This window comes from Prinia subflava, chromosome 1, assembly GCF_021018805.1.
Source record: "Prinia subflava isolate CZ2003 ecotype Zambia chromosome 1, Cam_Psub_1.2, whole genome shotgun sequence".
Taxonomy (NCBI): Eukaryota; Metazoa; Chordata; class Aves; order Passeriformes; family Cisticolidae; genus Prinia; species Prinia subflava.
This window is the reverse complement of record NC_086247.1, coordinates 82,925,072-82,941,083: the sequence shown is the minus strand read 5'-3', so window position 1 is coordinate 82,941,083 and position 16,012 is coordinate 82,925,072. Positions and strand designations below refer to the sequence as shown.

Below are 16,012 nucleotides of genomic sequence, written 5' to 3'. Positions count from 1 at the left end.
GTTCCTCATTTACTGAACCATTTATGTTTGCTTGGCTTGGCTCTGGAGGGGCAGCGTGACCCTGCCTTATTGAATGCCTTCTGTATTCAGACTTTTTTTGTGGTTGTGATGAAATTATGTTTTTACACTTGAAACTCTGCAGCCTGTCATGTGAGATGCTGGGTCTGAACAATTCTGTCTTCTAGCCTTGTTGAAGTATTTATCACTAGTGCTAAAATGGACAAATGAAGTGAGGATATGTTTTAATTATGATTTTCCATATTATCTCGTGGCTTATTTCGCTGCAGTTTAGCTGTGACCATGGAAGGGGGTTTGTATTAACTAACTGAAAATGTTTCTTGCAAAAACATTTTCTACCCTGTCTAGCCAGTATTTTATTTTGTAATATACGCATTCTGTGATCATTTCAAAAACAGGAAAATGTTTCCACAGCCCGCCCAGGTTCTTTTTGTAAATATGACTATAAGCCAAAATGTAGCTTGTGTTTTGAACAGGTTGCAATCCCATTTGTTCTGGTATCATGTGCTTTCGAAGCTGTTCAAGTCACAACACAGCTGTCTTCTAAGAGGTATGTTACATGCTGTATTCCTGCATTAGTAAGGGTTTCAAATCTATTTTGCAAGAATTCAGAATTTTCAAATCTCAATGTAAATTTAAAAAATCCTGTTAGATCTCGTTGTTGCTTTTATTTGTTATTAGGGCTTGAGGTTTTGTTCAGTGATTTCTGCAAGCTCAGGGTTTTTTTCCTTAGTGATAAATGAGTATAAATTGAAGTGTTGGCCTTGTCTGAAACAATCAGATATTTAATATTGCTCGTTGGCAATACAAAGAAGGACCCCTTTTCCCCCATAATGTTAAAAATGAGCAGAATTTAAAGGCTGGTTTTTACTTTATACTTCATCTCTGCCTATAGCATAGTATTTTTTTAAATAGCCCATTTGTAATCTAACCAATTTATAACTTTGTAGCACTGACCTCACCACAAATAGCATTAAAAAAAAGGCACTGGATGTCCTTGCATTGCAGTTCAGTGCTTCCCAGATGTGTTCAGTATTACATATTTTTTTGCAGTAGGAGCAGATGGCTGCCAGTCCTTTCCCTATCTCTAAGGACTTTCCAGAGATGAAAATATGGGTGCCCAGCCTCACCGAGTGCTGTCTCCAGACTTGAAATATCCTCATGTTTTCCCTGTCTCAAGACTTTTATTTTGTTAGCCCTTCTCTCCCCATTCAGCAGACCCAGTGCACATGACTGAATCCTCTGCTGATTATATATTATAGGTGCTGCTGGGATGGAGGGGGTCCCTGTCAGCCATGGGATTTTGTCACTGGGGGGTTGTGTGGGGTTGACCAAAAGTCCTGCCTGTGTATGGCAGGAGGACTTCAGGGACTTTCTCCTGCGCATTGCTCAGCTGAGCATGAGGAAGCTGCCCTCACTTGTTGTGATGCCCTCTGCTTTTCTGTTTGCTTTCATCTTGACTGACCCTGCCTGTTGTCTCCTTGTACACCACCAGCCACTACCAAAGAGAGATGGGGCAGCCCAAGACCTGACTCCCTGTTGGAGTGGCAGCACGATGCTCCCCACCATTTTACCCACTCTGCCTTAGCTGTGTGCACACTGTGCTGGTGTCCTCCTTGGACCCCCAAGGAAGGGTGTTCATCCTATCCCAAAGGCTTCTGCAAGAGCAGGGCTGCGTTGAGGACCTGGGGTTACTCAGATGACCAGCTAGTGGTTTCCATTCCTAGGGCTCAAGCATCACGGAGGTCAGCATTTCCCAGTTTGTGAATGCTTGCCTTGGCAGCACTGGTGATATTGCAAACTTTTATGGAATGTGCATCTGAGTGTGTGAGAGGGGAAATTATACTGCCTTCATAAACCAGGGCACACAAGTATTTCTGTGCCTCTTCATGAGGCTGTGGCTGTAACTCTGTCTGGTGTTTGTGCCAGCTTCATTTTGCTGTGCTCAGGTAACAAATGCAGTGATACTGCCACAGCATCCACCTGGGAACAAGGCAGAAACCGCAAGGTGCGCCCGGGATCCCTGGAGAGGTTGTGCTCTGATTGTCAGCACATCCTGAAGTCTGTGCTGCACTTCTTACTGCTTTTTCTGCCCCTGCTAGATAAATGAAGCCATCACTAGGAGCAATCTTGTCTTTGCAGTGTATAAACATGCCCGGAAATGAGTCTTGTCCTTCTGTTGTGAAAGGCTTCCTGCAGTTCAGAAGGGCAAAAAGTGGATTTTATGATTTGGACAAATTGCTCCTAAACTCCCTGTTTACAGATTAAAGACTTTTTTTTTTTTTTTGTCATTGGGGAATGTTCTGTCCCAGTATGTTCTTGGAGCTTGCCTGTGTAAAAACAGCCCCGTAGCTGGGTGCCTCCTAAGCACTATGATTGCAACATCCTTTCTATCTGAGCCACGGGTTAGCAGAGAGAAGCCTTTCCCTGTGTCTTGAGATACAGTTGGTTTGTTGCATCCTGATTTACTAATGAGGCACAACTGATGTAGGCAATATCAGAAAGTTCCTCATTTGGAGGCATTAGTATGAATATCCACCCAGTACATGTTCATGCAATGCTGCAGCAGGACATTTTTCCAAAAGAAAACATTTGTAGTTTTACGATGGTAGTACTGATAAATTAGCTGTATTCTAGTTAAAGACTTTTGTTAATGGGTCAGCTGTTTGCAACATTACTTCAGTGTCATTAACTTAGAAACCTGTTTTAACCAGTTATAGCAATTGCTTTCATGTAATTTAGGATTTACATAGTTTAAAGAAAAGAAGATTAGGTTAATGGGGGGGAAAAATAGCTCTGCCTCCTCCCTTCTGGTGCCTTTTGCTAGCCTAAGCCTCATTTCCAGAAGGAAACTGGTACCTGTAAAGAGGCCCACGGTTTAGGAGTGTGCCACCAAAATGCTAAGTGTTCCCAGAGCAGGTTATGGGCATGCAGAGATTTGGATGGGGGCAAGCACCTCCTTTTGCAGCCTCTGACCCAGCAGAGTGGTTGTCAGCAAGGTGGGACTGATCAGCTCAGGTGTCTGCCAAAGAGCTTTGCTCACTCTTGAGTCCATCATGAAGCTCCTAAATCAGCTTGATTTGGTCTAACCAGCTCTCTCCATCGGGAATGGGCAGGTGCTGTTTGTAAGATTCTTTTGTTCTCTAAAAAATGGCTCATGTTAGGTTTCTTCATTGCAAAATTGAAGCTCTATTAATGTGAAATTATAAATGCCAGATGTCCTAGTCATGTATTTTAACTGTTTTCTGGTAGATTGAAATGTTCCTGACTGTTTGAAAGGCAAATGCAAGAAATCTTAACTTACTTTAATTTCTTTCTCTGGGTTTTAATAAGCTCTTTTAGTAGCTGTGGCCCTAAAGAAAGGTCAGTGGTCTGATTTTGCTGGGTTTTTTTCTTTGCAGCCTTTTCCTCATTGTTCTTGTGATTTCAGACATTATGGCTTTGGTAAGTTGTTGTTGCACATTCTCTTCAAACAAGATCAAGAAGCAGAGTTCTCCTAATTCCATCAAGAGAGATCTGAATTTGTTTCAGACTTCAAAGTTTTTCTAACTAGGGCAGAGAATTGGATTGAAATCCTAGCATAACTTAGAGATAAAACTCTTCCAATCACTGCCTTTTGAGCTTCATGTAATTAATGCTTCTGAAGAAGCAATGTTCTCATAATAATAAGAGACAAAAATGAAGTAATGAGTTAACATTTGGAATTCCTCATGTGCTTTATGATCAAATTCCTTGGAAAAATTTAAACAAGAATATTAGTTTTAGCTGTGTGCAGGGTTTAGTTGACTGTTCAGGAATTCTGAACCTTTTACCCACCCCAGCTTCTCTTGAAAAGGAGAGGAAAAGGAGAAATGCTTTACCCACCAGCTCTGTAAGACTAGTCAGAATCCAGACCAGCAACATCCAAAAAGACACTTTGTGCCCTTTGTAATAAGCTGTCAGGAAATGCTACCTTCAGAAAGCCTGCATCCACAAACCAAGCTAGCCCAAACAACCCAAAGCTGAAAAATCCCCCAACACAGTTTTTGCAGATTAAAACTATGTTTTCATTGCCTGCTCCAGCTGTCTTCAAATCAGGAAGCAGTGCCACTGGTAAATAGAAACCTTTTCAATTGGCAGGTAGGGCTGGTGGTGTCACTTTATACATGCTGGTTTTGTTTTACCCCTTGCAGTAAGCATTCCTGATCTTATTTCCTAGTACAATGTGAACTGTAAATATTTGTAAAAACCAAATAATTGCTAATTTGTCTATAGAGTGAGAAAAGGAGAAGGTATGGTTGTGTCAAGTTTCAAATAAGTCTGTGTGACTAATCTGCTTTTGGATAACTTCCACAGGAAAAGAAATAGTATACCAATAAACCACATTCATAGCATTTCACTAATAAAATCAGTATAATTAAACCAGATGAAGACTACGGGTATTTACTGGTGTGTAGCAAGCCCCAGTATCATCATCATATATATTATATCATGTATTCTCCTATTTTGGTTTAAGTATTTTGAAACAATTAGTAGATATGTGTTTGGTGTAGGAAAAAAAAAGATACCAGTGAGGTTGGTAGGAGATATGTAGAAACTCTCTCAAGAAAAGAGAAAGTAACAGGACAAAAAGAGGACATATTTGTAATCTTGGATCAATGGGATTGAATTAAGGGAATTTACTAATAGAGAAGTACTCTCTTCTCCCAGCATTATTCCTACTTTACAGGTGGAGAGCTGCCAGAACTTTCATGAAATTCCATGAAAACTTTTAGGCACTATGCATTATTTGACATGTTGTTATTTCAAACAATAAGGTGGCTTGTCTTTTCTTATTGAAAAAGTTCTGGTATTTCTCTGGTTTTTTGCAAGCCAAGCTGGACTAAATTCTGTCTATCTCTTGATGGTTTTGTTTGATACCATGTTAAATCTATTTCTGGTTCCTAGACTATTCTTTACAGTGGTCTAAATGATCATTCCTGGGAGGTTCTTGTGCTTATTCCATGTGAAGAATTAGAAATTTAGAGTAAACAGCCTGAAAAAATTGGGGTTTCATTTTCTGTTTCAAATTGTGCAGTGTTGATGTACTAATCAAAGTTGTTTTATTTCCTAGCATTTTTTCTTTTTGGTTAAAGATTATGGAAGCTGGCTGGATATTGGCACAAGGTACAGTACCTGTTTTGCTTCCATTGCATTTTTAAAGCTTCATGGGTTCATACCATTGTTTATCTACTCAACTCTTGTCATTTTTTCCAATTACTCTGCTTAATCAAATGCTTCAGGGGTGTTCCACATACTTTAATCACATGTGCACACATATGTATACATATCCCAAGCTAAAACTTGTGTCTTAATATCTGTGCCAGTGCAACACATAGTAAGTAATAAATCCTGCGTGGCAAGAAATACAGTTAATAGGATTTGTTTGAAAAATAATTACACAAAAAGTATTTTAATTAAATGTTTTGCATCTTAGTTAGTTGTAATCACTGTTAAAATAACCATTTATTGAAGTTGTTAATCATCTTGTATCTAGTTAAGCCTCCATATACAGTTCACTGTGAACTAGTGAACCTTGTGTAAATATTCTGGTGACTACCAAGGCCCATCCATTTATCCTTCCCCTAGCTGGGGAAGAGTTTATCATTTAAACATAGCAATCACAGCTAAAATGAGAGATTTTGTTTTGCATTAAAAGTCATATTATCCTCAAATACAAGGAATACACATTTCAGATTTCCCTTCCCCGATTGTGGAAATAGATAAAATGCAGTAATAAGCTTAGTAGGGAATGCGCTGTTACTAATCCAGCCAATCTGGTCACTTGACACTGTTATTTAAACAGAAGCTGAATAGTGACCCATTGTTAATATTCTGTTCAGTCTGCACAATTCCTGCTTATTGTTACCTTTTGAAGGTTCCAAGTGGGCAGAGGTACACTTAAATCAAAGAGTGAAAATGTCCCTTTAGCATCACACTTCTTGCTATGGTCAGTTTATGGTAAGTCAGAGGGCTTCATCCTTTGGTTTGAATTTCTCTACAGATTAATAAGGATATTAAAGCCTTCCAAAAATTTCTGTTCTGTTGGGCAAGAAGTTTAATTGGGAGTTAGCAGCAAAAGTATAAATTGTTACAAGTACCCAAAAAACTTCCTCTCTGATACATGGCCTCCACAGCTAGAGCCTTACAACAATAACACATTGCTGGATCTATTTCAGGTGGAAGGTTGCCTTATTCTGAAGAGTTTAGGAGAGCTCATTATGCACCACTGTAATTCTGCCTCTGTGTGTGTGTGTGTGTTTTGATCACTGAAGAAAGCACTGAAAAAGGCCTTTTGAAAAAGCAATTTCTGAATAATTTTTAACATGGAAGTGCATAATGTTCAGGCAGCCTCTGTCATGACTTCACTTTTGAGTTCTTGACTCTGCCACCTATGTTATTTTATTGTAGTCTCTTTATATATGTTTTATATGTAGGTGTGTAATTGCACATAAGAAAAATAATTAGGTTGCATAAGAAAGGAAGTGAAGCCATAGGTGCAGAGCTAAGTGGTCCTACTTTTATCAAGCATGAGTATTATTTTGGCACCAGAACTTTCTCTTCTGAGTGGATTTCTAATGTGTGATCCTCAGGCTTGGCAAAATTATCAGGCAATAGCAGATTTTTTTTGTTTTTTCCTGAGAGGGAAGATGAGCTTCAAGGGGTTTTGGGTGAATCCCAAAACCAGTGGGAGTGAGATACTGACATAGCTCTTTCCTGTCCTCCTGTTGCAAGTGCAGTGACAGCTCTGTGGTGTTCTCATTGCAGTGCTGTCTGTTGCTGCTTTGACAGCAAGGTCTGAAAATATCCTGTCTCAGTTGACATTTTCCATGTTGCCAAAACTTCCCTGAGAACAGGAGCAGTCTTAGGGACAGCTGCTCTTACATTTTTCTTTTTTTCTTGTCGGACTGATAGGAAGTCAGCAAAAATATCTGGATTTGTGTTATGTTACTGGTTACCACATCAGTGAAATCAGAGGTGCAAAAACAGCAGCTTAATTGACTCATGGAGATTAATTCCTCTAAAGCATCTCAGAGTCCAGTGGTGTATGTGCCACATTTGTAAATCTTTGATGTGTGTTTCCTTACTCATCCTGTTTTGTGGTGATGGGCTTTCCATGGATTTTCTAGTTCTTACAGTTCAAAAAAATGTGTACGTTCTCTCTTACTAAGAACATGCAAGTTGAGTAGGAGACTCATTAGGCAATATTTGGGTTTTCCAGTAGCCAAGTTTCATGTAGATGAGTTGGCTTTAAATCCCTTGCAATAAAAAGACCTTCACGGCTTTTTCACCTTGATGTTTTCTTTCTTAGTGGATCTCCTTCTTTGGAAGTAAGGTTTGATTACTGAACTGACATTTTCTATTTTTAAAAATTTCATCCCTAGCTCCTGGCTTTTACATCCTATTCAACTATGCCTTAACCATATGGCATGACATTTTACCATGCCTCACATTTGCCTTAACAACATGTCTTTATTCTCCCAGTGGAATTCACCATGTCACATAAGTGTTGTCTTTGAATGGAAACAGATTTCTACCTCTTCCACTCTTCCAGTTTGTTAATGAAATGCTGGCCAACAACAGATCCAACATACAGTGCTGTATTACCACATTCAGCAAATTATCAATGCACCACTGATTCCCTCCTCTCAGTAAATTATCAATCGCCATAAATATTTATGGCTTCTTAGAAAGTTTTAAAGCCCCTTTTCTCAATGGTCATACCAAAATCAATGTAAGCTTGTCTTTCAGAGAGTGTTTTTCATTGTTTTGATATAATAATGGGATAATAATCTTGCAGTGAATGCAGAACTCGAAGCAGCATCTTACACAAACTTCTCAGGTCTGCTAACCTTGCTCTCTACCTCTAAGTTGAGGTAGCCCGAATTGCATCATATGCCCTGGAAGAACACCCCATTAAGTGTCCTTAAAATAATGTCATTTTCTTCGTGTTTTTGATGTATTAGTGTGTAATACATGATCATGAGAAGTTTGTTCTGACAGATCCTTTTATTTTTGAATAACAGCCAAATGGAATAGCTGGCTTTTCAGCTTCTTTGTCACTGAAATAATTTCTCTGCAGGTTAAAAGCTGTGTTTATCTATCTCTATCTGTAGATTTCCAGAAAGAGAGAGAAATAGCCTTTAAAGCTGACTATATCTTTACAGTATATGCACTTTGTAAATAGTTGTATAAGCTGATAATAAACATAAACCTTAAAGGTTCTTTATATGGCTATTATATAGCTGTATACAGACACATACTGTACTATTCCTTCTTTTTATGGCTGCTGAAAGATAAAGATACGATCTTAACTGTTCTTCTGCTGTTTCAAAGGTCAGGGGACATAAATAAAGCACCAACTGATTTTTTTAGGTTTTAGGAATAACAGAATTAATTTCAGGGTTGGGGTGCTGGGGCTTCTAGGTCAAACTGTTGAAACAAAAGTTTTGTGATTTGATTTTGGTGAAACTGAGGAGAGAGGGTGTGGCATCCTGGCTGGAAAAGCAGGAAACTTAAAATTCAGAATCTAAATCTGGGGTCTCAGTGTGTGCTTGGGAACAGTTCAAAGAGCATGTCATGTAGAAATAATGTCTCCGGACTCTTCTGGAGACTGCTTATCCAAGTCCTTGCACAAGTTGGTTTTGTTTTACTTATTTTGTTTCTAGTTTTTTTTAATTGCTATGGTGACTTACTCTATCTTCTTGTCTTTCCAGCTTCTAATCAGGTCTGTCGTCTTAGGAATTAGCCTGTCTTGGGAGAAAGCCAAGTTTTGTAGCAAGATTGATTCCTGCTGCTTACCCCCCTAATTTTTTTAATATTAGATTCTTGTCTTCTTTTTTCTCACCAATAAAGACTGTCACAAAGCCAGGAGGTGGTAGTACCTCACATGTTCTCCTTGTGGTTCCTTGCCATGAAAGAGGTGTCTTGCTGCCTGATAAAAATTTTTCCTACCACCAGCTTTGCCTGTTGACTTTGATCCATACATGGGGCATTCACCTTTCCACTGAGCAGCGCTGCCTTACTGTAGATCATCCATGATCCCCCACACCTACTAAATCTGCCCTCTCATCCTTTATAAGCATTGCCCCACTGTGCCCCATTAAGCTATTCTCTTGTACCTGTTTAATGGCTCTTCTTCTTCCACATGGATCTAATTTGCCTGGAGCCTGGAATCTTACTCCTCCTTCTCATTAGCTCAGGTTTGACTTCTGATGCAGAAAGCTTCTTTAGAGAGTTACTTCCTTCACTGTTACTACTGATCCAGCCAAGGGTGCAGGTTCTGAATTGTATAGAGATCAAGATTTGACACTGCTGTGTGGCATAAACCTGTAAGAGTCTTGTTTTCTTTGTTTAAATACAGTATTACCCCAGCCTAAGAAGTAATTTACCAGGCAGAGCTGCCCGCAGGCAGTGCAGTACCAGTTGCTGAGAGCCCCAGAGATGCTGGCTGTTTGTAATTGTGACAAGTAGATTGAAATTGTTTTTATTGTGCTCTATGACATTACATATATACATTTGAACATCTGATGTTTTATTAAAGGAGCATAACTGCGCAGACTTTTGCAGTATAGCAAGGGAGGAGTGTGTGCAACATTCTTTTCTTTACAAAAGTATGGAGGATCCAGTCCCTCAGCTGCCAGGTGGCTAAGCAGAGTTTGGAAAGACCTTTTTGCTTTGAGAAAGCCCCTTGCTATGCCCTGCCGAAGCCCTGATCGCATCTGAAAGAGCTCCATTTAGGGGGTGCACAGGAACTCAGATGCCTGTCTGGGGTCCACGCATGCAGCGTGATGGTCTTGGGCTATCTATGGGAGTAAAGGCAGGGCGTTCATTTGGCTTGTGATTTTCAGATTACTCATTCAAGCTTTCTTTGAAATTTACAACGAAAGTGGTGTATGGTGCTTATATGGAAAACTAAAATTCTGGTGCCAAGTGAGAAGGAAAGCTGAGTTGTTACCCGTAAGGCAGCAGACACTAAGTGTCCAGGTGTTTACCAGAGTGGCTGTTCCCTTTAAGTGCCACCAACCTTATCTACCTGTGGCGAATGTACAGTTCCCAAGGGCACATTACACCATGAAGAGAACTGCAGCAAGAGTTTGAGTTTTATCTCTCAATGTGATCTGTCCCATGAAGAACTGAAACAGAAGTTGTAACACACCCAGGTGGTCTTGCAAGGGCAGCTCTTGAGGGAGTTTATCTTTGCTGTTGTAAATGTGCTGTGAACTGTGTAGTCCAAAGTGCACTGCCCAGGTGACAGTAGGCTCTGTGCCTGACTTCATGCTCTCCCTGTGTCTTCTTACACCTTCCCCACAGAAACAGGACAGGAGCTTGGTTCTTGTAGATGTGCTGCTCATTATGCTCATTGAGGTCTGAGCCCTTTTATGACAGTGGATTTTCTAATTGATTTCTAAAAACTGTATTTTGAGCAAGGTACTTGTGAGATGTTTTGAGTCTGACTCAACTGAAACAGAAAAATCTTACAGCATGTACCAAGTCTGTTTTCACGTTGTCCATGTTTGGTCCTTTGGTTGCTGGCACGGCACCCTGGCTGTGGAAACTGTGGAAAAACTTCTTGGATTACTTTTATTCTCTCACACTGGTTAGCAGCCCAGCTTTGTTTAGAGCTGGTGCTTCTCCACTTCACAGGGCTAAATTGCACTAGGTTAGTGCCAGAGTTGTCACAGTCTCAGGGTTGTGAGGATTGATAGTGCTGGCATTATGAGCTTTACTGCTCTTCTGTGGCTAAACTCTCAAACCGAATGAGTCCTCTGGCAGAAATTCCAGGTCATTAAGCCAGCAAGTGTTCCTTGCAATCCTTTTTTGTGACTAAACTCAGACTTCATCAAGTCTAAAGTTACTCTGTTTGTCCTAAGGAGCCATCTACTTTGGAATAATAGGTGTGGGTGCATCAGGAGGGGTGGGTACCTCTCATGTCAGAGTGCTAGTTTCTTCAGTAGTCCCAGGAAGAACCAAAGCTGCACTGGATGCATAATGGACCTGGGTGCAGCAGTGTTTCATCTGTAGCTCTAACCTGAAATATCACTGGTTTTGGAAGATTTCTGGTTTTTCGATGTCTAGTGGCTTACATTAACAGTACCCGATTCAGATCTTACAGAATCACACAGTGATTGAGGTGGGAAGGGACCACTGGAGGTCACCTAGACCAGCCTCCCTGGTCAAGCAGGGTCCGTAGAACCCATTACTCAGGACTGTGCCCAGATGGCTTTTCTCCAAGGAAGGAGACTCCACAGCCTCTCTGGGCAGCCTGTTCCAGTGCTCAGTCACCTGCACAGTGACGGAGTTCTTCCTCATGTTGAGATGGAACTTCCTGCGCTCCAGGTTGTGCCCATTACCTCTTGTCCTATTGTTTGGCACCACCAAGAAGAGCCTGCATCCATCCTCTTGACACCCTCCCTTGAGACACTTACAGACATTGAAGAGATCCCTTCTCACTTGTTTCTTCTCAAGACTGAACAGGCTCAGCTCTCTCAGCCTTCCCTTGTAGCAAAGATGCTTCAGTCTCTCAATCCCTTTATCATCTTCTTAGCCCTCTGCTGGACCTGCTCCAGGAGCTCCATGTCTCTCTTGTACTGAGGAGCCCAGAACTGGACACAGCACCCCAAATGTGACCTCACCAGGGCTGAGCAGAGGGGCAGGATCACCTCCCTCAACCTGCTGGCAGCAATGCTCTTCCCAATGCACCCCAGGATACCTTTGGCCTTTTTTCCACAAGGGCACACTGCTGATTCATGGACAGCTTGTTGTCCACCAGGACCTCCAGGCCCATCTCCACAGAGCTGCTCTACAGCAGGTCAGCCCCCAGCATGTCCTGGTGCTTGGGGTTGTTCTTCCCCAGGTGCAGGACCTTGCATTGCCTTTGTTGAATCTCAGACAGTTCTTCTCTGCCCATCTCTCCAGCCTGTTGAGGTCGTTCTAGGAGCTGCCCAGCTCTCTGGGCTATCGGCCACTGCTCCCAGCTTTGTACCATCAGAATTGTCTGTAATCCAGTTCTCCCACATGAAGGGAAAGAGCCTTCCTTCAGACTTCCTCCCTGATCTCCTGGGTCAGGGATTCTTGAGAGCTAGCCTTGGCAGTGAAAGCTGAAACAGAGAATGCGTTCAGTATCACAGCCTTTTCTGCAGCCTCTGTAGCAAGGGTCCATTCAGTAGCAGACTCACATTTTCCATAGTTTTCCTTGTGTTATTGTGTATTTGAAGAAGCTCTTCTTGTTATTCTTGACATCCTTAGCTAGATTTAATTCCAAATGGGCCTTGAACCCATTGGAATACAGAATGCTGAATGTCCTGGATTGAATCTTGGTCTGACCCTAAATAGCCCATCTGTAACACCAGTGAACCTCAGGCAACAGAATTTGAGCAAGTGGAGAACAAGCTGGCTGCTTGTTAGCCTTTTAATCATTAGTGGCTTCAGGACATCCTAACATCGAAGCTGCATTTTCATATTGTGTTTATTAGCCACTCTTGAATTCACTCTTTAATCTCTTTGCATGTGCTACCACAGCAGAGAATTCTCCAGATTTTAGCAATGTTCAATGAAAAAGTAACATTTTTTTTCTTCTTAGAGTTATTTGTCACTAGAATAGTGTTTTCTCTAGAAAATTGCACTTCATCTGACATAAATATCTGAGTTGTTGTACTATCAAGGAATGTCTGTCTGATGGCAAGTTCTCTCTAGATTGTGTTATAGTTGACAGCAAATGGAAGTTTTGCAGTTGTTTCACTCACACTGAATTATCCATTTGAATGAAAAGTACACCTGGTACCTCTTACTCACTTGGTGTATGCTTAGTTGTGTTTTGTCCCCACTGTTTTATTTTGTCAGAGACTTGGGTTTTTATGTGACAGTGCTGCTTATACTTGTCTTGTAAGAGCAGTGTATATAAAATTACATCCTAGGTGAACAATTAGTCCTACTTAAAGTGAAAAAAAAATGCAGAGGGTTGTTTATAACAGTATTATTATTTTTTCTTTGCTCTGTAAGTTTGTATTTTTCTCTCACTTTTTTTCTGTCTCTTCCTTGCAGCATCAGCCACTATGTGCTGGTGATGTCACTGACCATTTTTATGATGGTGATGAATGGACTGGCCCAGCTGTTAACTACACAGAGACTTGGACTTTCCAGAAGGACTAAGCACCATTCCACGTGATAGAGCATCCTCAGGGTTCCTCTGAACCACCTACTCTGGAATGTAAATCAGGGTTAAGGGACTAGAGTGCCAAAATCCCATCCAGCGATCAGAGTGCTCTGCTGATACTGATTAAATGCTGTCACATGACAAATTTGCATTTGAGGGTTACCATTTAGACACCAATGGGAATATGGGAATAAAAAAGCCTCTGTTCAAGTGTACATGCATTCCTGAAAATGAAAACAGCAACAAAATTCTTTTTAAAATACATAGGCAACTGTCTTTTGGATTGGATTTTTGGGGAGATGAGGTTTTGTCTTTTTTTTTTTGCTGTTATAACTTGGCTGCCAGCTATTTGTTCACACATACCCTCATTAGGAGTCTGCAAATTTCTGACTTCGTTTTGTGTCTCGCATAAGCACCTCCCAGACTAAGGCATGAATGAAATCAGTCTGGGCAGATCACTGGTTTGTGTGTAGCTGATGTGGCACACGCGTCGCAACATCTCTGAAACAGGCTGCGCTTTTTGCAAGCCCTGTCAGCGTGCCTGTGGGAATATGCTGAGGCAGGTTAAGGCTGGTGTGCTGTGAGGCTGTTGCTGTAAGACAACATCTTCCAGCTCATCCTGCTGTGAATTGCTGCTGCTGACTGTGCTGTCCTGCTGCCTCCTGAGTTTGGGCGGGCTGAGCAGTTTGACACTCAGGTAGCTGATCCAAATGAAAGGAACCTGGTTAAACAGCAGTCAAATTCCCTGGGCCAGCTCATGACAGGGTGGGCAGAAGGGTTAGGGTTGATTGTTTCTGTAGCAGCCCAGAGTTAGATCAGCATAAAGAGGTCATGAAACTGCAGCTGGAGTTGCTGGTTTGCTGAAAGTGATGCTGTGTGGAGGCTTTTTTTTTTGTTTCCTTGTTTTTCTCTCCACTTGTGTTCTGCTCCTGATTACGAGCATCAGTAATGGCTGCACAATGAATCTAATGCGGATTCCCTGTATACTGATTACAAGTAAGAAGCAAGGAAAAGAAAAAAATGTTGTTCATTCTGGCCCATTTTGTGATGGCATCACTGAAAATTGCTCTATGTTATATATCCCTGTGTCACACTCCCAACTAGCAGCCAGGCCTTTCTGTCTGGGAGTTGATAGATATGGTGCATGATGCTGGCAGCCAAGGCTAGACATGCATCATGAGGGCTTCTCCAATGCTCTTTCCAGCCATCTGGCATTTGGCCATGGTCACATGTCTGTTAAACTCTCTGAAAACTTGTCATCCCTCTGCAGGAAGTCTGGCTGGGAAAAAATGGTCACAAACCTCCATCTGCTTGTCAGGTACTAGAAAAGAAATGGCATTGCGGGCCTGCAGTCATCTGTGCAGCTTCAGAGTGCCTCGTGAGAGTGTCTGAGTACTGTTAAGGGAGTAATTTTTTCCACTAGGTGGTGATCCAGTGGTCTTACTGGGCACGTTGCCTCACAGCTGGCCTCAGCAGCAGAAGATATTTTGTATTTGTTACAGGCTGTACTGCAGACTGCGCACCTAAGGGTGGACGTGTGCCTGGGGCTGGTGGTTGTACCCTACAGCCAAGGCAAGGAGCAAGCACGAGCAGCTGGAAAGTTGCCACCAGGGCAAAATCTATGTATAGGCCTGGGAATGTGCCACACTTGTTCCAGGATCCAGTGTCTGTTACGGAGAGCTGTCCTTACCTCAGCCTCAATCCACGAGTATCTACAGTGTACTGTGTCATTGTGGGTACTTACCGTATCCTCAGCTTTCTGTTACCTAGCTGATGTCTTGAGAGCTCTGTCCACAGGGCTGTCCCTTCAGACACACAGCTCTGAGCCATTGACCATCCCAGTCTCCATTGCTGGAGTGACTGCTTTGCAGAATTACTGTTTGGAGAACAAATTCACTCATGGGAGCAGCTGAACAGCTGGCACTGATGTGATGTGAAGAGACTGAAGAATCAGGAATGTGGGACTCACAGGGCTGCCACCCTTAAGTCACACCTTCTGCAAGCTCATCAAAACTGCTTGTTGTCTATGACAAGGCCAAGTGGATGTCCTACCTATTAGGAGATACATACTGCTGGCACTGCAGAGAGAATGGGAGGATTCAGAGGAGCTCAAGCCTGATGCCCTTTTTTACCACAGGAGGCTGCTAATAAAACAGCATCTCAGCCCACTGCATCTGGTGCTGCTTGTCTGTGGTAGTAGGAATAATCTATATGCTGTGGTATGCAGGGAAGTGGAAATGAATGTGCAAAGTACAACCTACATCAGTTACTCTTTCTGCTTATGGTTTCCATAGCACCTTTTACTAGGAAGTGTGTTTTATTTTTTGCATCCTTCCTTGTAAGAGAAGAAAAGGGACAATGAACATAGGGCAGTATTTGCAATATATGTGTTGTTTTCCCCCAGTGCTGCTCTGCAGGGTTTTGTTCTTGTTTGCCATTTGCTCTGCTTGGGCTATGGTGGTAGCAACCTTAGCTGCCCTTTCCCCCTCTGATTCCTTGCATCCCTGTGCCATTTGTGAATTCAGTGTCTGTCAGAGGCCACGGGAGTGCTGGAGAGCAGCTCTCATGGCAAGGCAGGATTGCCTGTGCTGTTCTCACGTCTCCCCACGGGAGGCTCTTGCTGGAGTTTTGGCCCGCACTTCTGGGTTGACTCCAGCAGGGAGAGGTGTCAAGAATTCTCCCACTCAGCTGCTTTACACAGCCCCATGGGGTGTGTGACAAAGTCAACCTCTTCCCTCCCACAGATGCAAGTTCTCCAGACACAAATGGCATCAGCAATAAAATGTCCTCCCCAGCCTTAGCAGCTAAGGTAGGGAGTAA

General features: G+C 42.1%; 1 protein-coding gene across 3 annotated transcripts in view; it reads left to right on the top strand.

Moving 5' to 3' along the window:
* The window catches only part of PIGN (phosphatidylinositol glycan anchor biosynthesis class N), a 127,335-nt gene that overhangs the window by 87,944 nt on the left and 23,379 nt on the right, over positions 1–16,012 (top strand). For 2 of the 3 annotated variants that reach the window (XM_063400689.1, XM_063400672.1), the window contains exons 26-29: positions 495–568; positions 3,420–3,462; positions 5,111–5,163; positions 13,081–13,456. In XM_063400689.1, coding sequence (XP_063256759.1) covers positions 495–568; positions 3,420–3,462; positions 5,111–5,163; positions 13,081–13,204 — 294 coding nt within the window. In that variant the 3' untranslated portion in view covers positions 13,205–13,456. Of the gene's footprint in view, positions 1–494; positions 569–3,419; positions 3,463–5,110; positions 5,164–13,080; positions 13,457–16,012 lie in introns of those variants that run through there. The other variant, XM_063400681.1, reaches the window with a different exon arrangement.